The 20017-nt window shown below is 40.8% G+C and overlaps 1 protein-coding gene and 1 pseudogene across 6 annotated transcripts in view; both read right to left on the bottom strand.

Moving 5' to 3' along the window:
• The window catches only part of SCAPER (S-phase cyclin A associated protein in the ER), a 312812-nt gene that overhangs the window by 217103 nt on the left and 75692 nt on the right, over nt 1–20017 (bottom strand). For 5 of the 6 annotated variants that reach the window (XM_066239323.1, XM_066239324.1, XM_066239326.1 and 2 more), the window contains 7 exons: nt 16902–17138; nt 11637–11807; nt 9785–9860; nt 9452–9569; nt 9080–9191; nt 4819–4959; nt 2436–2591 (listed from right to left, as the gene is read on the bottom strand). In XM_066239323.1, coding sequence (XP_066095420.1) covers nt 2436–2591; nt 4819–4959; nt 9080–9191; nt 9452–9569; nt 9785–9860; nt 11637–11807; nt 16902–17138 — 1011 coding nt within the window. The remainder of the gene's footprint in view (nt 1–2435; nt 2592–4818; nt 4960–9079; nt 9192–9451; nt 9570–9784; nt 9861–11636; nt 11808–16901; nt 17139–20017) is intronic. The other variant, XM_066239325.1, reaches the window with a different exon arrangement.
• On the bottom strand, nt 282–2157 carry LOC136310659 (E3 ubiquitin-protein ligase Mdm2-like; annotated as a pseudogene).

Below are 20017 nucleotides of genomic sequence, written 5' to 3'. Positions count from 1 at the left end.
AACTGAAGTGAAATTTTCCTTAAAGAAAATATTCACTAGTCCCTCTCCCAAAGTAGATAAATCACACTTCAGAAAATAAATCTACATGCACTAATATACCATCTTGCTTTGATACATGTAAAAAATAAAATTTTATGTTGTCTAAATTTTTAACATAGTTAGAAATATGTAATTCTACTTTATAGGCAGATCAACCAGGAAAAACAAGCTAGCACAATGATTGGATTGGCTGTCTACAGTCTAAGGCCGTACTACCCTGAAAGCGCCCGATCTGATCTGAATTAGCTGTCTACATACTGGACAGGGCTATTCCTTTTCTTCAGCAGCTTTGCACGTGTGTAAAGCATTTCACGTGATGCCCTGTTTTGCCATAAACGGTGCAACCACCGTGAGGTTGGCCTTCACAAATCACACAAGGTTCAATGACATTAATGGGAAAACTGGATTGTACACTTTCTTCTTTGTCTTGTGTTCCTTCATCCTATAATTCTGACATTTTGGCTGCTATAAATGGTACTACTAGAAGGTGACAGCTGAGAACAGTCCTCACTTTCTTCGCATTGGGAGGCTTGTGCGATCTTTTCATCATTTTCCTTGATACACGATTCTCAGGAATCACTCACTGTAATTTCTTACAATCAGGAACCATCAAAGCCCTCTACTGCTTGTGCTGTTTTCTAGTCTGGTTTTCTCAGCCATGTTCCTTCCCTTTTTCTTTTCCTTTGTCTTCAGGAATACAGTTCTCACAAGGGACCCAACATATGCTGCAATGTGATAAAGGGGAGGGTTCAAATTAATCTGTATCACTCTTTTCTGCCTGATACACAGTAACTTGAAACACCTCATCACCTTCACCTAAGAGTTCTTGTCCTTCTCTAAGGTTATAATCTTCTGAAAAATTCTTTTAGATTTGTTTAGATTTAGAGAGAGGAGAGAGAGAGAGAGAGAGAGAGAGAGAGAGAGAGAGAAGGGGGGGAGTAGGAAGCATCAACTACCATAAGTGCCTTAACCGGGCAAGCCCAGGTTTCAAACCAGAGACCTCTGCATTCCAGGTCAACACTTTATTCACTGTGCCACCACAGGTCAGGCTATAATCTTCTGAATTGAAAGATTCAACTTCAAATTCTACACTGAATCAATTTGAAACTGAATCCTGATCCAACCAACTCACACCGGCACCAAGATCCAGACTTGATGGAGTCCCCACTGATGCACTGCTACCGCTCCTTTCACAACATTATCTCCCCTTATTACACACAGGGCAAGGCTTTCGTCAAAGGAAAAACGATCAGGTCTGAGTCACTTTCTTTGTCGTTCAACTGAATATTCTCCTGTCTCACTATGTTCTTCTTCTAGATGAGGAGGGCGGTCTAGAAACCAAATCTGAAAATGAAGGTCTTACTTCCTATAGCTCTTTCACAGGGTCCTTTTGATCACTCCCAACTTCATGGTGACACGTGTTTTCACTCCTGAATCTGATGGTTCCTGCTGACTGACTACTACACCAAGTTTCTGAAGATCACTGTATATATATATTTTTTTCCTGTGATCTTTCATGGCACTCCAAACAAATCCTTGAGAAGGTCATTTGAACAATAATATACAATATGCTGTTGCTTCTCATCATATTATTATTTATTCATAATATACTGGCCAAGAAAACATAATCTCTTTCATAGTATGAGTGTCCTTTTGTGCACCAAGAGATTTTAACAATTTCAAAAGCAATGGCTTTGGTCTAACCAGGGGCTCTTGCTGTATAGCTGGGATCTGCAAGGTGCTTACACCACCATTGGTAGACACAGACTTGTTGGTGCTGCACACCTGTGAGGTCCAGAGAAGGAGGTTCCCAATGTAGGAAGCAGCAGGACCTGGGTCAGTGGGCTTAGGGCTGCCCCCCTCAGACTTGGCTTCCTCTCCATTTCCCTTTCAGACAGGCCCACACATGCACCCAAAGGAGCCCAGTGGGCCTAGAGGTACCCAACTCACAACCCCTACCACCCGACTGGAGTGCCTAATTTCTGTTTTTAACAAGTGGAAAAGAGAATAGGTAACTATATAGGTAATGAGAAAAAATTAGTAAATTCAGCTAGTATTTTCCTTTCTAAATTTTAAGTTTCCTACAGATAAGCATCTTGCATAGGGCAGAAATTCCATAAATACCTGTTAAATAAATAAAGCATGACATTATAAATTAATATGCATCATAAATCTATATACCGACAAATAAAGAACATAAAACTATGGCAAGGGAATTAGAAAGTTATCTCCCAACTCCTATGGCTTCTGAAACCTCTTGAACTCCCTGGTACTTTGTGCTTCAGAGTCAGATATGTGTTCAAGGAGGCTGAAGAAAGAATGAATGTGGTAACCCCCTTCTTTAACGCCTAGGATGCAGCAGGTACTCAATTAATGCTTGCCAAATAAAATCCTACCTGAACAGCTTCATCACGAGCTTGCTTTTCTTCCTGTCGTCGCTGACGCTCTTCCTGTAACTCATTAAGCCTCTGCTCATATTCCTTCAATTTTGATAAAACGTCATGACGTTTATTCTGGGCTTCAAGGGTATTTATGAAGGCAATTTCATTTACCTTCAATAAAAACAGTCAAGTTAATTCTAGGGTATACTACAAAAATAAACTTAACAGTCTTTATGCTATAATATAATTCACACTATATTATAACATAAACCAGTGGTAAGGCATAAAACAAAAATTTAATGACTTCTGAGTCTTTTTCAATATTTACCTCAAAAAGTGGGTAATAACCAACTGTGTACAATAAATCCACAGGTCTTCATAAGAACTTATTTAGAATACATAAAAGTCTGACACAGAACATATTTTTAAGTCAAGAATGAAATTAAGATTCTGATCGAGACTACCTTATAAAGTTCTACTTAATATCAGTGGTGTGCCAGGAACTATGAGGAGCAGAAAATAGGGAGTTGTCATTTAATCAATATAGAGGTTCAGTTTGCAAGGTGAAAATGTTCTCGAGAGCCGTACTGAACTATACACTTAAACAGGGTAAACATGGTCAATTTTATATATTGGGTTTTTTTGTTTGTTTTGTTTTTTTGGGGGGGGGTTTGTGTTTTTCTGAAGCTGGAAACGGGGAGAGACAGTCAGACTCCCGCATGTGCCCGACCGGGATCCACCCGGCACGCCCACCAGGAGGCGATGCTCTGCCCATCCGGGGAGTCGTTCTGTCGCGACCAGAGGCCAAGGAGCCATCCCCAGCGCCTGGGCCATCTTTTGCTCCAATGGAGCCTCGGCTGAGGGAGGGGAAGAGAGAGACAGAGAGGAAGGAGAGGGGGAGGGGTGGAGAAGCAGATGGGCGCCTCTCCTGTGTGCCCTGGCCAGGAATCAAACCCGGGACTTCCGCACGCCAGGCCAACACTCTACCACTGAGCCAACCGGCCAGGGCCTATTGTTTATTTTTTTTACTACAGATTTAAATCTTACAAAGTTTTTAAAAATAAAATTAAAAAATACCTTTGCGCCCTGGCTGGTTGGCTCAGTGGTAGAGCTATTGTTTATTTTTTTTACCACAGATTTAAAAACTTACAAAGTTTTTAAAAATAAAATTAAAAAATACCTTTGCGCCCTGGCCAGTTGGCTCAGTGGTAGAGCTATTGTTTAATTTTTTTTACCACAGATTTAAAAACTTACAAAGTTTTTAAAAATTAAATTAAAAAATACCTTTGCGCCCTGGCCGGTTGGCTCAGTGGTAGAGCGTTGGCCTGGCGTGCGGAAGTCCCGGGTTCAATTCTCGGCCAGGGCACACAGGAGAGGTGCCCATCTGCTTCTCCACCCCTCCCCCTCTCTTTCCTCTCTGTCTCTCTCTTCCCCTCCCACAGCCGAGGCTCTATTGGAGCAAAAGATGGCCCAGGCGCTGGGGATGGCTCCTTGGCCTCTGCCCCAGGCGCTAGAGTGGCTCTGGTCACGACAGAGTGACTCTCCGGATGGGCAGAGCATCACCCCCTGGTGGGCGTGCCGGGTGGATCCCGGTCGGGCGCATGCAGGAGTCTGTCTGACTGTCTCTCCCCGTTTCCAGCTTCAGAAAAATACAAAAAAAAAAAAAAAAAAGTTAAAAGTTAAACATAAACATAAGACTTTTTGCCAATCCATTCTTAGGTATTTAGCCAAAAAAATAAAAGTACACAGCTACATAAAGACTTGTATATGAATAGTCAATGCAGCTAAATCTATAATAGCCAAAAACTGGAAAAAAAACAAATATCCATCAACAGGTGACTGAACAAACAAATTATGGTATTTCTATTCAGTGGTATATACTTCTCAGCAATGACAGCAGAGATGAAATCAAAAGTAACTATGCTGAGTGAAAGACACCAGAGGAAAGAGCATGTACTGTATGATTCCATTCATACACAATTCTAGAAAATGTTAACATCTATAGTGACAAAAAGCAGATCAGAAATTGCATGGTAACAGTTGAAGGAAGAAATGAAGAAACTTTCAAGGGTGATGGAATTGTTTATAATCTTCGTGATACTGAGAGTTGCAGGAATAAATACATGTCAAAACTCATCAAACTGATGCTATACCTATGTGCTATCTATTGTCTGTCAATTATACCTCAATAAAGCTATAACATATATATAAATATCTATATATATATTATAGGATTATTGTAAAGTTACTGCACCTACTAAGCTTTAAATAAGCCTATAAAAATGCTCTGTTATTCTGGCACAGAATAAACACTTAATAAACATTAGCTTCTTATATAACAAGTGTAAAAGGACCAGGATAACAAATCCAATAGTCAAAGCAGCTCCGCTCTTCCTACCTTAGCCTCTTCCTCCTGTGCCTTTTTAACAATTGCTTGTAATTGCACCTCTCGTTTAAATTCAGCATGAAGCAACTTCTCTTCCATCATCCGACGTCGCTGATCTAGCAATTCTTCCTTCCACTTCCGGACATCTTTTTCCTGCATATAGTGAATTACGACATCATTGCTTTCAGCACACACAGTCATTTAATAGAAGTGCAAGCTGATAAACAGCTTAGGACTTACCTGGAAAGAGTTAAAGGAACATGACTAATGATTAAGAACAGACTGCAGAGATAGACTGCTTGAGTTCATAATCTAACTTACCTGCTTGTTTTCAAGACTGAGTCAATATATGTGCAACTCTTAGAACAGGACATTAGACATGGCTCAATAGAAATATCTGCTATCATTATTATACTGCACTATGAGTACGTTTAACATGAAAATAGTGTGTATTTGTTAGCCATGTACACCTAGTGTCTCTAGTAAACAAATTCAGGTCAATTAAGTAATTTTATCCTAGAGGTTGAAAAATGGTGAAAAATGACATTTATTTGACTAGGAGACACTCTCTGAAGATAAGAGAGGGTTTTGCCTACAGAAAAACAAAGATAGACATAATAGTTGCCTTTAATTCCTTACAACATTATCAAACAGAAATAAAAGACTAGTTCTGTGCTCTAAGAAATGAGATCCCACACCAATGAGAATAAATTGTAGAAAATTAGATGTTGCCTCATCATGTATGGGAAAGAAACTAACATTTCATTTGACTTTTATCTACATAGTTATGTGTTTAACCACTTAAAAAACTTTGACACAGCAACAGCATGGGTTAGAAACCGGGGGACAAGTCCTTGAAACCTGAGCTACAGTAGTCACACTGGAAACAGCACTTAGCCTCCTACATCCAGTTTTCCCATCTGTAAAATGGGGCTCAGCATCTGTTCAACTCTGTACCTCACAGTTACTGTGATGATCTGGGGAGATTACAGGGCTGAAACAACACTCATTATACAAATACAAGGTGCAATTTGACATTAAAATGAATAGAAAGGATACCTACATTAATGGGAAAATTAAACCAGAAAATCTCTAACGCACAATTTCAAAAATTAATCTCCAAATAATTAGAAGTTATTTTATATAATGAGAAAATAAACTATGTAATATTTGTATTAAAAACACAATATGAGGGGATATTTTGGTTGTGTTAGAGCATTTCTTTAAAGCTGAAATTAAATAATAAATTAAATTTTTAGAACCCCACAAGACGAGAACTGTTTTTCATATTTATTTACTTTAATGGCAAATTCTTGAGACTCAGGTAAAGAGAAATATCAGATTTTCTTCCTTTCCCAGTCAACTTTTCTACTGGACTAAAAAAACCCTTCCTTATGTTACCTCGTGTTTATAAATATTCAAATTATTTGGTCCAATTGTCTCTCTCAAATTTAAAATACATGTTATAAGTAAAACAAATAATATATTTAACCTATGCATATTAGCACTCCTTCCTAGCAACAAAAGGTAACATAGGTCACCTACACTGTAACGGTCATATATCTTTTGTCATACTGGGTTAGCTACCTGTAGTACACAAACTCCAAGACAATTTCCAATGGCTCCAGCCACCTGTGTAATTCCCTCCCACACTGTATCAGTAATGAGACCAGCAGAACACAGCCCGTGTGATGGTACATGGCTTCTGAGGTTAGGTTATAAAAGTGCTGCTTCCATTCTAGTGGCTCACTTGCTCTTTCTTTCTCTCCCTCTCAGATACTTTCCAAGGAGGAAGCCAGTAGCTATTTCATGATGAAAGACCCACATGCTGGCCCTGACCAGTTGGCTAAGTGGTAGAGTATTGGCCTGGCATGTGGATGTCCCAGGTTTGATTCCTGGTCAGGGCACACAGGAGAAGCGCCCATCTGCTTCTCCACCCCTCCCCCTCTCACTTCTCTCTCACTTCTCTCTCTCTCTCTCTCTCTCTCTCCCCCTGTCTCTCTCTCTCTCTCTCTCTCTCTCTCTCTCTCTCTTCCCCTCTTGCAGCCATGGCTTGATTGGAGCAAGTTGGCCCTGGGCACTGAGGATGGCTCCATGGGCTCTGCCTCAGGCACCGAGAAGAGCTCAGTAGCTGAGCCAGGGAGCAACACCCCAGATGGGCAGAGCATTGCCTAGTGGGCTTGCTGGGTGGAGCACAGCCAGGGAACATGCGGGAGTGTGTCTCTTCCTCCCCTTCTCTCACCGAAAAAAAAAAAAAGGAAAGAAAAAAAAAGAAAGGCCCACACAGCAAGGAACTGAGATCTACAGCCAACTGATAAGAGGACCCAAGGTCTGCAATAACCACAAGCGAATCTCAAAGTGGATCCATAAACACCAATGACTGCTGCCTCAGGCAACAGCTCGGCTACACCTCCTGAGAGACTCTGGACAAAAGTCACTGGGTGAAGCACACCTGGTTTCCTTGCCCACAGAATCTGTGCACTAATAAATGCGTGTTGCTGTAAGCTGCCAAGTTTTGAGGTCATTTGTTACATAGAATACATAAATAATATAGTACTCACCTACATCTGGCATATGTAGGTGACAATAAAAATGACCATAGACTGAGCAACAGCCAACAGCCATCCTAGAAGTATGCTACTATTTTACACACTTGCTACATTTAATCATCGCAACAGGTTAATAATTATAATTGCCATTTTACAGATGAAGAAACTTAAAAGCAGTTTGTTGTTAAGTAACTTGCCCAAAGCAAGTTAGTATTTGGCCTGCTTGGCCATCTCCAGGGCCCACGTTCTTTCTACTACACCATACTGCTCAGAAGTAACACTGTTCTAAATACCCTAAGAATCTCTTCTATAAATCTCATTACTGCCACACTTATTCAAACCTGATAATATGAGGCTCAAAACTTTCCTACTAAGTCATTTTACACTTTGCATAAGACTCCCAAAGAAGGCTCTTGTTGTGGACCATAAATGGCAAAAAGCCACTGTAGATTCAAGGTTTAGCAAAAGGCAAAGTTCTCCCCCTTCACCTCCATATTGGCTATGAAGCTGAGTATTTGCACCTACTTCACTTGCTTCCTTAAGTTGCTGGAAGCAATTTACATGCCCTTCCTCTTAGTTTGTTCAGATGTTGGTTGATTTCACTTATTGCATGGTTGGGGGATTCCTGTTTATGCCTTGGGAGAGTTCCTGTTTTAGCCTCGGACGTGTAACTTTGTATCAAGGGCTTTCTTGATTTGCATATGGCTATATAATAAAGCAAATTGGGGCTATGGGGCACTGGGATATTGCCATCAGCATTTGAAGAGTCTTCCCAGTCCCATTTTTTCTTGATGAGTATGTTTCCTTAATTCCACACCATTATTAGAAGCCGCACTGGTCCACAGCAGGCTCTGGCCAGTTGGCTCAGTGGTACAGCATCAGCCCAACCTGTGGATATCCTGGGTTCAATTCCTGGTCAGGGCACACAGAAGCGCCAATCTGCTTCTCCACCCCTCCCCCTCTCGCCTCTCTCTTTCTCTCTCTCATTCTTCCTCTCCTGCAGCCATGGCTCAACTGGAGTAAGTTGGCCCTGGGTGCTGAGGATGGTTCCATGGCCTCTGCCTCAGGCTCTAAGAAGAGCTCAGTTGCTGAGCAACGGAGCAATGCCCCAAATGGGCAGAGCATCACCCCCTAATGGGCTTGCCCGGTGGATCCCGGCTGGGCACATGTGGGATCTGTCTCTGCCTCCCTTCCACTCACTAAATAATAAAAAAAAAAAAGATTCCCCAAGGAAACTCAGCAATGAAAATGGCAAAAGACAAAGTTCAACTTCAATAATCTACACCCCTGGTCAGCAAACTGCAGCTCGTGAGCCACATGCGGCTCTTTGGCCCCTTGAGTGTGTCTCTTCCACAAAATACCACGTGCAGGCACTACCTCGATAAGGAATATACCTACCTATATAGTTTAAGTTTAAAAAATTTGGCTCTCAAAAGAAATTTCAATCGTTGTACTGTTGATATTTGGCTCTGTTGACTAATGAGTTTGCCGACCACTAATCTACACCAACAATGCAAAACAACAACTTACTAGCTAATTTTGAAATGACAAATTCTTTTTTACAGGTAACCTTCTGTAATTCAACAGACATAAATGCTTTTGTTTCCTAAAATAATTTCATTGTTTTTAAGTTTTAGCTTCTCTCAGAAGAGAAGAAAAATTCAATTTGAAAATAAACTCATTGATTTAAGGCTATCACATGTTACCGAATATTAAAAACTCACCCTTTCTAACAATTTCTGAAGCTTTAATGTTTTTTCTTCACGTAACTTTTCCCTTAGCTGCTGCGCTTTCATTTGTTTTTCTTCGAGTTTCTTCTTAGATTCTGCAATTGTTCTATTAACACAAGCAAAAGAACAGAAGACATGAAGGTTTACATAAAATAAAAAAAATTTTCTTCTTCAAAGTTCTAAAAAGTATATAAAAAGTACACAAAATAGTTTTGGTCTAACATTTCAGGAAAACATTGCCACTTTTCAATAGATCCAATCTGCCCTGCGGAATGTGCCTTAAAATGTTATGCAGCACATTTTATAGTCAAGAGTGACTAGTTTCCCTCCTGTGAAATAATTCACAAAAATTTTCAGAAGCCAGACCTTTTACGAGATGGGGAAGAGAGTTTTTCATGCATGTGAATTCCATGTCCTGGAGGCCTAGCAGGTTCCTCCTCTACAATATCCCCCCAGGATGTATTCTGGCGCCAAGATTCACGAGCTGTTCATTAAAAAGAAAATCACTGTTACTGCTTAACCACATAGTACTTTAAAACTAACAACTGAGAACAGACTTTTAAAATGCATCAGTATTCCCACTCCAAATTATTTATTTTACACAGAAATTTGTGGAATAAGACCATCTATTTTATACCCCTCTATCTACACATGCAACACACAGACACACACACACACACACACACACACACAAAATACCTTCATAATCTGCAAGGACATCGTTCCAGTCCATAGACATACCACAGAAAAATACACTTCCACTGCCCATGCTGGCCTAAAATGTAGTAAGGAAAATTCAAAAACAAACATTTAAGCATAACCTTAAAAAGTAAACTACATGTGAAATTTTTCTACTTGTTGCTAATATATTTCATTGAACAAATAGTTCAAAACTAGAATAAAGCCACATTCCTTTTGTGGTCACAACATTCACCAAGTTAAAAACACTATAATCTAAACATAAAATTTACTTGTCATTTAATAGCAGAGACAAATCAAATAAGTTAAATATACATATTAACTTATACTATTATAATATACTCTAATATACTCTACTATACTACAATAATATACTAGTACTATATAAATTCTGACATATTCAAAGCATACATCAGAAGAGCTCAAGATATTAAGAGCTAGGTATTAAGATTTAACAGAAAAATATTTGAAACATTTACAGTTACTTTCATTCATTAAGAATCTCCTTTCACCAACATACATATCTTGTGAATTTAGCAACAGCAAGGTAGAGTATCACTGGCTTTTTATTAGAAGAGAAACAGTAAAATACCTTAGATTCTCTTCAGTCTCTACAATTAAAATCTGAGCAATGTTCAGTTCTTACTTTCTGATATTCAATTTCTCGATTTGCAATTTCATCCATATTAAAAACTCTTAGTGGCCCTGGCCGTTTGGCTCGGTGGTAGAGCGTCGGCCTGGCGTGCAAGGGGTCCCGGGTTCGATTCCCAGCCAGGGCACACAGGAGAAGCGCCCATCTGCTTCTTCACCCCTCCCCCTCTCCTTCCTCTCTGTCTCTCTCTTCCCCTCCCGCAGCCGAGGCTCCATTGGAGCAAAGATGGCCCGGGTGCTGGGGATGGCTCCGTGGCCTCTGCCTCAGGCGCTAGAATGGCTCTGGTTGTGACAGAGCGATGGGCAGAGTGTCGCCCCATCGGCGTGCCAGGTGGATCCTGGTGGGGCGCATGCGGGAGTCTGACTGCCTCCCCATTTCCAGCTTCAGAAAAAATAAAAAATAAATTAAAAAAACTCTTAGTAATGGTAAAGCGCTAAAATACAATCTGCTATTGTTTACTGTTTATGTCTTTTTCACACAGAATGATAATATCATTACTAAAGATAATTTTTTAAAAGATTTTATTGATTGGCTTTATAGAGATGGGGGGAAAGGGAGGAAGCAGGAAGCATCAACCTACAGTAGTTGCTTCTTTTTTTTTTTTTTTTTTTTGTATTTTTCTGAAGTTGGAAACGGGGAGGCAGTCAGTCAGACTCCCGCATGCGCCCAACCGGGATCCACCCGGCATGCCCACCAGGGGGTGATACTCTGTCCATCTGGTGCGTTGCTCTGTTGCAACCAGAGCCATTCTAGCACTTGAGGCAGAGGCCACAGAGCCATCCTCAGCGCCCGGGCCAACTTTGCTCCAATGGAGCCTTGGCTGCGGGAGGGGAAGAGAGAGAGAGGAAGGAGAAGGGGGAGGTGGAGAAGCAGATGGGTGCTTCTTCTGTTTTCCCTGGCCGGGAATCGAACCTGGGACTCCTGCACGCCAGGCTGATGCTCTACCACTGAGCCAACCTGCCAGGGCCAGTAGTTGCTTCTTGTACATGCCTTGACCGGGCAAGCCTAGGACTTCGAACCTGTGACCTCAGCCTTCCAGGAGATGCTTTATCCACTGTGCCACCACAGGTCAAGCTTGAAGATAATTTCTTACAGTAATTTTAAATAGGACTAGATAAATTCTAGGTCCTTCTGGCCCTAAGAATTTTATTTCTGAATATACTTTTTTAAACAATGAAGTTAAAAATTCTAAAGACTCACAGAAAAATCACTGTCGTTGTCAGTTTCAATATTAATATCATTGTTTTCTTCAGCTTCAATTTCTCTAGTTAACTGTTCCTCTTCAGCAATAGCACTTGCGATGGCTTCTTCATTGGCCTTTTCTAGACGATCTGCTAGCTCTTCCTTTTTAGCAAGAACTTCCGCCATAGACTATAGTTAAAAACAAACAATAAAGAATCATCACTTGACTGGAAAGTCAAGTAATTATGTCATTCCTTACATTCTTCTCACACACTCAACAGTATACAAAAAATAGCTTTGTTCTAGAATTGAGAAACCTGGGGTCTAGTACAGGCTCAACCACTCGCTGTGTGACTTGGAAAGGTCTTAAAACCAAGAGTCTATTTTGCATTCCATAAAATGGTACAATAATTCATGACTTACCTTCTTTACCAGATTGCTGTGTATGAACTGTGAAGTTATATAAATAACAGGTATTATTATTAATGACAGCGTGAATTTCATTTGCATGCAAAAATTCAAAAGTTAGAGATTAAATATCTTAAAAAGAAAAGAAAAACAGTATACCTATAAAGGGAACATAGAAAAAATGTATGCTGTAATGGTCCCGATGACACCTAACTTGAACATACACATTACAAGTATTACAAATAATATATATCAGAATCATTAATAAATCCCTATGGTAGCAAAATATGTATACAAATATAATTTCACAGTTGCATTCAGAGATTTTCATACCCCTCTCTCTACTGACAGAACAATTACCAGAAATGGGCATAATATAAGAGACTTGGACAATATTATCAACAAAAACTGACCTAGTTGTTTTCATATGAAAATAAAAACATATGTTCAAAACAAAGACAAATAAGGCCCTGGACAGCTGGCTCAGCAGTAGAGCATCAGCCTGGCATGTGGATGCCCCGGGTTCAATTCCCACTCAGGGCACACAGGGGAAACAACCATCTGCTTTTCCACCACTCCCCTCCCCCTTCTCTCTCTCCCTCTCTCTCTCTCTCTCTCTCTCTCTTCTCCTCCCACAGCTATGGCTGGAATGGTTTGAGCAAGTAGGCCCCAGGCACTGAAGATGGCACCATAGCCTTGCCTCAGGCACTAAAATAAGTCAGTTGCCAAGCAATGGAGCAGCAGCCCCAGATGGGCATAGCATCGCCCTGTAGGGGGCTTACCGGGTGGATCCCGGTTAGGGCACATGAAAGAGTCTGTATCCTGCCTCCCTGCCACTCAAAAAAAAGATAAATATTCATGGTGCCTTTATTCATAACAGAAAACCTAGGAAAAACTCAAACATGTCATCAAACTGAATAGATGAACATACTGTGTTACATTCAAACAACAGAATGGGCCTAAAGACAATAAAAAGAATGAATATACAAGGAAATGCAAAATAATTATGCCGAGTGAAAGAAGTCACACAATTCCACTTACATAAAGTTCTGAAAATGCCAATTAATATATAGTGACAGCAGAAAAATGATGACCTGGGAAGGGGATACAAGGAATGGCAGAAAGGGGGTTTTACAAAGGGGAATGTGAAAACTTTTAGAGGCAACTAGTATGTTCATTATCTTGACTGTAGTCATGATGTATCAATACATATCAATACATATAGTTCAGCTATGTGCAGTTTACTGAAAATCAATTACACCTCAATAAAGGTATTTAAAAATGCATATGCTTGAGCCCCAGCTCCTAACTGAATCAGTCCAGAGTGGGACCCAGGCACTGGTAATTTAGAAAGCTTCCCCCCTCCTTCCAGCTGATCTCGCCCCACAAAACACAAGACTCTCCCTGGGGAATCAAATGGGGAGACAGAGTTTAGATGAGGGTCTATTTCTTTACATCATAACCTTTTTCTCTATAAACCCCAGAATTGTACAGAAACTGACTGTTGTTAATGTGCCATACAAACATTAAAACTAACAAGTGTTTTTAATACTCTACCATAAGCTTACTTACACATGTGATCAAAATAACAATACAAAGAAAAATTTTTTTTGTGACAGAGACCAAAAGAGACAGAAAGAAGGGCAGATACGGACAGACAGACAGGAAGGGAGAGAGCTGAGAAGCATCAATTCTTTGTTGCGGCTCCTTAGTTGTACAATGATTGCTTTCTCGTATGTGCCTTGACTGGGGGGCTACAGCAGAGTGAGTGACCCCTTGCTCAAGCCAGTGACCTTGGGCTTAAGCCAGTGACCCTGGACTTCAAGCCAGTGACCTTTGAGCTCAAGCCAGAGACCTCTGGGCTCAAGCCAGAGACGATGGGGTCATGTCTATGATTCACGCTCAGGCTGGTGAGCCTACACTCAAGCCAGATGAGCCCATGCTAAAGCCAGCAATCTCAAGGTTTCAAACCTGGATCCTCTGTGTCCCAGTCCAACACTCTATCCAATGCACCACTGCCTGGTCAGGCAGAAGAATTCTTAACTAATTATTTTATGCTTATTTAACTATGACATTTTTTCCTCTTTGAAAATTTAATTCTCACAGAATCAATTTGCAAAATAATAATTTATTATATCTACCTATAAAAAGAAAAAATATAAATATAACTAATTTCTACACCATACTATAAACTTTCTACTTATGTGACCATAATGATGTTAAACCTTTAAAAACATTCACACTAAAAGACCCATGTTAAAAAAATAATTCTTTATTCCTTATTACAGGAATCTAAATATTTGTTTTTCTTATTACTATTATAAACCTTATTTCTCCCTTAAACAGCTATTATCATTACATCTATAGCTAATGTTATTTTTTTAATTTAAAGATTTTATGTATTGATTTTTTTATAGAAAGGAGAGAGGGAAAGAAGGAAGGAAGGGAGGGAGGGAAGGAAGGAGGGAAGGAGGGAGGGAGGGAGTAAGGACAGGAGGAAGAGGAAGCATCAACTTGTAGCAGCTGCTTCTAGTATATGCCTTGACCAGGCAAGCCCAGGGTTTCAAACCAGTGACCTCAGCATTCCAGGTTGCCGCTTTATCCACTGCGTCACCAAGGTCAGGCTGATGTTATTGTCTATCAGAAATGTAATTTGGCCTGTTACCATCTGCTGACAGCATCTTTCAGCATGATAAGACACTAAGGTTTGAAAGAAATTAAAGTATATGGTGGCCATTTACAAAAGAAAATTTGAATAATTTTTCTCAATACCTTTATACATGTGCCAAATAGGTTTTTTTGGAAGTTACTTTTTTTTTTTTTGTATTTTTCTGAAGCTGGAAACGGGGAGAGACAGTCAGACAGACTCCCGCATGCGCCCGACCGGGATCCATCTGGCACGCCCACCAGGGGGCGTCGCTCTGCCGCAACCAGAGCCACTCTAGCACCTGGGGCAGAGGCCAAGGAGCCATCCCCAGCGCCCAGGCCATCTTTGCTCCAATGGAGCCTCGCTGCGGGAGGGGAAGAGAGAGACAGAGAGGAAGGGGGGGTTGGAGAAGCAAATGGGCGCTTCTCCTATGTGCCCTGGCCGGGAATCGAACCCAGGTCCCCCGCACGCCAGGCCGACGCTCTACCGCTGAGCCAACCGGCCAGGGCTGGAAGTTACTTTTTTAAACAAAGCTAGTATGACCTATTCTATTCTGGAGTATCCTCAGGTCAAGTATCTTAATACTAAAATGGAAAATTTTAGGATATGAGTAGATAAAAGTAGTCATCCAAAAACATAAACCTATATTAATTATAAATCAATGTATTTTTAAAGATTCTACAATGGGGATGGTATATAAATTTCATCTCAAACACCAACTCCAAGCAGCTGTGTAAAGATCATTTTTAACACTAAATCCAGTGGCATCATTTCCCATCTACCAGAGTGTTATGTTTGCATAGAAAACTTGCTATTATATCAGTTTCTTTTTCTTAATTGGTTTTAGAGAGACAGGAAAGGGGAAAGAGAAGGAAAGTGGGGGAGGGGCGGAGAAAGGGGAAGAGAAGGAGAGGGAGAGAAGGAGAGGGAGAGAAGGAGAGGGAGAAAAGGAGAGGGAGAGGGAGAAGGAAAGAGAGAGAAGCATTCATTTGTTGTTTCACTGATTCATGGATTCATTGGTTGATTCCCATATGTGCCCTGACCAGGGATTGAACCATGCAACCATGGTGTTTCGAGACGATGCTTTAACTGAACTAAACACCAGGGCCTTTGCTCAGATTCTTTTTTTTTTTATTGATTTTTTTTTTTTTTAGAGAGAGAGGAGTGAGAGAGAGAGAGACAGAGAGAGAGAGAAGGGGGAGGAGCAGGAAGCATCAACTCTCATATGTGCCTTGACCAGGCAAGCCCAAGGTTTCGAACCTGTGACCTCGGTGTTCCAGGTCGACGCTTTATCCCACTGTGCCACCACAGGTCAGGCCTTTGCTCAGATTCTTAATGCTAAACTAAAAAATATTTGATCAGGCCCTGGCCGGTTGGCTCAGTGGTAGAGTGTCGGCCTGGCGTGCAGAAGTCCTGGGTTCGATTCCCGGCCAGGGCACACAGGAGAAGCGCCCAACTGCTTCTCCACCCCTCCCCCTCTCCTTCCTCTCTGTCTCTCTCTTCCCCTCCCGCAGCCGAGGCTCCATTGGAGCAAAGATGGCCCGGGCGCTGGGGATGGCTCCTTGGCCTCTACCCCAGGTGCTAGAGTGGCTCTGGTCGCGGCAGTGCGACGCCCCAGAGGGGCAGAGCATCGCCCCCTGGTGGGCGTGCTGGGTGAATCCTGGTCGGGCGCATGTGGGAGTCTGTCTGACTGTCTCTCCCCGTTTCTAGCTTCAGAAAAATACACACACAAAAAAATTTGATCAGCCTTTCCTGTGGTAGCACAGTGAATAGAGCATTGACCTGGAACACTGGGGTCACCAGTCCGAAAACTCTGGGTTTGCCCCATCAATGCATATGCAACAGGCAATCAATGAGCAGCTAAAGTGAAGTAACTATGAATTAATACTTCTCTTTACTCTCCTGTCCTCTACTCTGTGTAAAATCAGTAAATAAAATCTTAAAAACACATACATTTGATCAAATCACATACAAATTAAATTATTTTGAGCAAGTTATTTAACTCTCACAGCCTCATTTTCTTCCTCTACAAAACAAGAAGAATCTTAACCATATTCCAAAGGTTGATAATAAAATGTTAAAACAAAATAATACATAAAATGCTTTATAAAAAATGCTTTTTAAAGTGCAAAGTAATACACAATACAATTTCTTATCATTGGGGTTTATGCCTCAATAATAAATTATCATTTTAACCTTTACTCAGAATTTGAATAAGTTGTTCTTACCAAGTTAGCAGCACTCACATTTGAAATATCTGAAGAGTCCATTTCACTTTCTATCCTTGCTTTCTCTGCTGAAAATCGGTCTTCATTTGTATGCAAAGGCAGTGTGTCATCTTGCTGAGTCATCAAAACACACTCTGGATCCACACGAACAGCAGGTATTTCAGAATTTCGCACAGAATTGTCTTGTAAGATGCTACTGCCAGAGTTTTTGACATCATCCAATGTACTTGCTGTGAACTAACAATATATATTTACAGAATGAATCAGAGATAATAAAAATACTAACTACTCTACTCTAGGAAAGCTGATTCTAAAATAATTTTTTTTTTAAATAGAAAAGTTGATTCTGCTTAACCTATCAATTGTGAAGCAGCAGTTGACCCACTGGCAGAACTCACTCATCTTTTTTGTATATTTCAAGGGTAAAAAAGAAACCATCACACAAGCAGCCCAAGTTTTATCTGTACACATACTATGTATAGGGCACTGTCTGAGTGCTTTAAAAAATTAAGCAACATATATTGTAATTATATTTTACTTTAGCAGCCTGTTCCTGATGATTAGTTTAAGATATGCCTCACAAAAGAAATCTAGTCACAGTATATAATACTTTGTCTTATTTTCAAATAACTGAAACTAATTTTACGTCTTATGTGAAGACTGTCTACTAACAAATAAGGTACTTTTCACCAAAATATACACTTTGAAGGCATTTTACTCAAAAATATGAAGTGCACTCTCTTTAGATAACATTAACACAACCTCTAAATATCTTTTATGAAGGCCCAACCCCTAGACGGGTTGCTCAGTGGATAAAGCATTGACCCAACATGCTAGAGGTCATGGGTTCGACCCCTGCTCAAGGCACGTACAAGAAGCAATAGATGAGTGAACAACTAAATAAAACAACAAACTGGTGCTTACTTCTCACTCTCTCTTTTCCCTACTCAAATTAATGAAAAATTTTTTAATGTTTTTAAAAAAATAACCCAACTTAGTACATAAAACCAATTCTCAGATCTAGAAGAGAAACACACTGTAAAATAGTACAGAGTATCTGAGCACAGTCTCATTATGCAATTCAGGGTCTTTAGATCTCGGCATCCTCCAATCCCCCTTTAAGAATATTTAACACATAACCAACAGAAATGTGAAAACAATCTAAACTACACCATTAGATTAAGCCACATACATATTCATTATTTAAAAACCTATCTTGTTTAGTAACTAGAAGTAAGCCTTTATTCTCACTTTTAAACAGAGTCAGGAAGAATGCTGCTGTGTTTTCCAACTAGACTCTGCATGATGAGCTTCACATAGAATTAAAATCTAAAATTTTGAATGTAAAACTCACAGCACTACTTAAATAAACACTAGCTAAATATTGCAATGGCCATAAAACCCTGAGTTTGATTAATTATTTATATAAATATTAAACTTGGCCAAGTCTTATAAACTACTTTAAAAATTCTATTGGTCAAATCTTAAAGTGTCCCAAAGTGTTGATTTTAGCATAAGCATTATTTAAATTCTATCACATTGTTTATATTGCTATCAACATTATCTATACATCAGTCACCATGGTTTATAATCTTCTTGGCAATATTTATATTAGCATTACTGATATTTATAATATAGTCAACCCTGTTTAAAAAATCAATAGACAACAGGGTGGCAATAGCCAGAGAAAAAGGGGATGGGGGATGGTGGGAGAAGGGCAAAGGGGGACTAACGGGGGTGGGGGGGGCAGAAAGAGACTTTGCTTTGGGTGGCAGGTGCACAAAACAGGGTGTAGATGGTGTTATATATATATTGAGTTGTACACTTGAAACCTGTATGCTTTGGCAAACTATGTCATCCCAATAAATTAAAAATAATTTTTTTAGGCCTTGGCCAGTTGGCTCAGTGATAGAGCGTCGGCCTGGCGTGCAGGAGTCCCGGGTTTGATTCCCAGCTAGGGCACACAGGAGAAGCACCCATCTGCTTCTCCACCCTTCCCCCTCTCCTTCCTCTCTGTCTCTCTCTCTTCCCCTCCCGCAGCCAAGGCTCCATTGGAGCAAAGTTGGCCCGGGCGCTGAGGATGGCTCCGTGGCCTCTGCCTCAGGCGCTGGAATGGCCCTGGTTGCAACAGAGCGATGCCCCAGATGGGCAGAGCATCGCCCCCTGGTGGGCATGCCAGGTGGATCCTGGTCGGGCACATGCGGGAGTCTGTCTGCCTCCCCGTTTCCAGCTACCGAAAAATAAAAAAAAAAAAATAATAATAATTTTTTTAAATCATTATCATTTATGTAATAAAATCAAAGCCCAACTATAACGTAATGCTGAAAAAATATATAAATGTGCTAATTCCATTTTTTTAGAATGACAGTGGAAAAAACAAATATTATCATTAACTTGACCACCATCAGCAGTGAGCTTTTATACTGAAACAGTAGTTTAATTCCTCAAAAGTTTTATGAATGAATTATTCCTGAAATTCCAAAATCATATCGGCTAATACATTATACAAAACCAGCAAACTTTTTTCTTTTTTGTATTTTTCTGAAGCTGGAAACAGGGAGAGATAGTCAGACAGACTCCCGCATGCGCCTGACCGAGATCCACCCAGTATGCCCACCAGGGGCGACGCTCTGCCCACCAGGGGGCAATGCTCTGCCCCTCCGGGGCGTCGCTCTGCCATGACCAAAGCCACTCTAGCGCCCGGGGCAGAGGCCAAGGAGCCATCCCCAGCGCCCGGGCCATCTTTGCTCCAATGGAGCCTTGGCTGTGGGAGGGGAAGAGAGAGACAGAGAGGAAGGGGGGGGTGGAGAAGCAAATGGGCGCTTCTCCTATGTGCCCTGGCCGGGAATCGAACCCGGGTCCCCCGCAAGCCAGGCCGACACTCTACCGCTGAGCCAACCGGCCAGGGCCAAAACCAGCAAAATTTTTATAGTGTTAAATTTTATAGTTAAAATACACATTAACGTAAATGCTAGATGTTTAAGTGATATCAAAATTTTTTTTTTTAATTTAGTGACAGGAGGGGAGGCAGAGATAGACTCCCACATGCACCCTTACCAGAATCCACCTACTAGAGGGCAATGCTCTGCCCACCTGGGGCCCTAGCTCCATTACAA

Source organism: Saccopteryx bilineata, chromosome 7 (genome assembly GCF_036850765.1).
Source record: "Saccopteryx bilineata isolate mSacBil1 chromosome 7, mSacBil1_pri_phased_curated, whole genome shotgun sequence".
Classification (NCBI taxonomy): Eukaryota; Metazoa; Chordata; class Mammalia; order Chiroptera; family Emballonuridae; genus Saccopteryx; species Saccopteryx bilineata.
The sequence above is the reverse complement of the archived record's forward strand: the minus strand, read 5'-3'. Positions and strand labels throughout refer to the sequence as shown.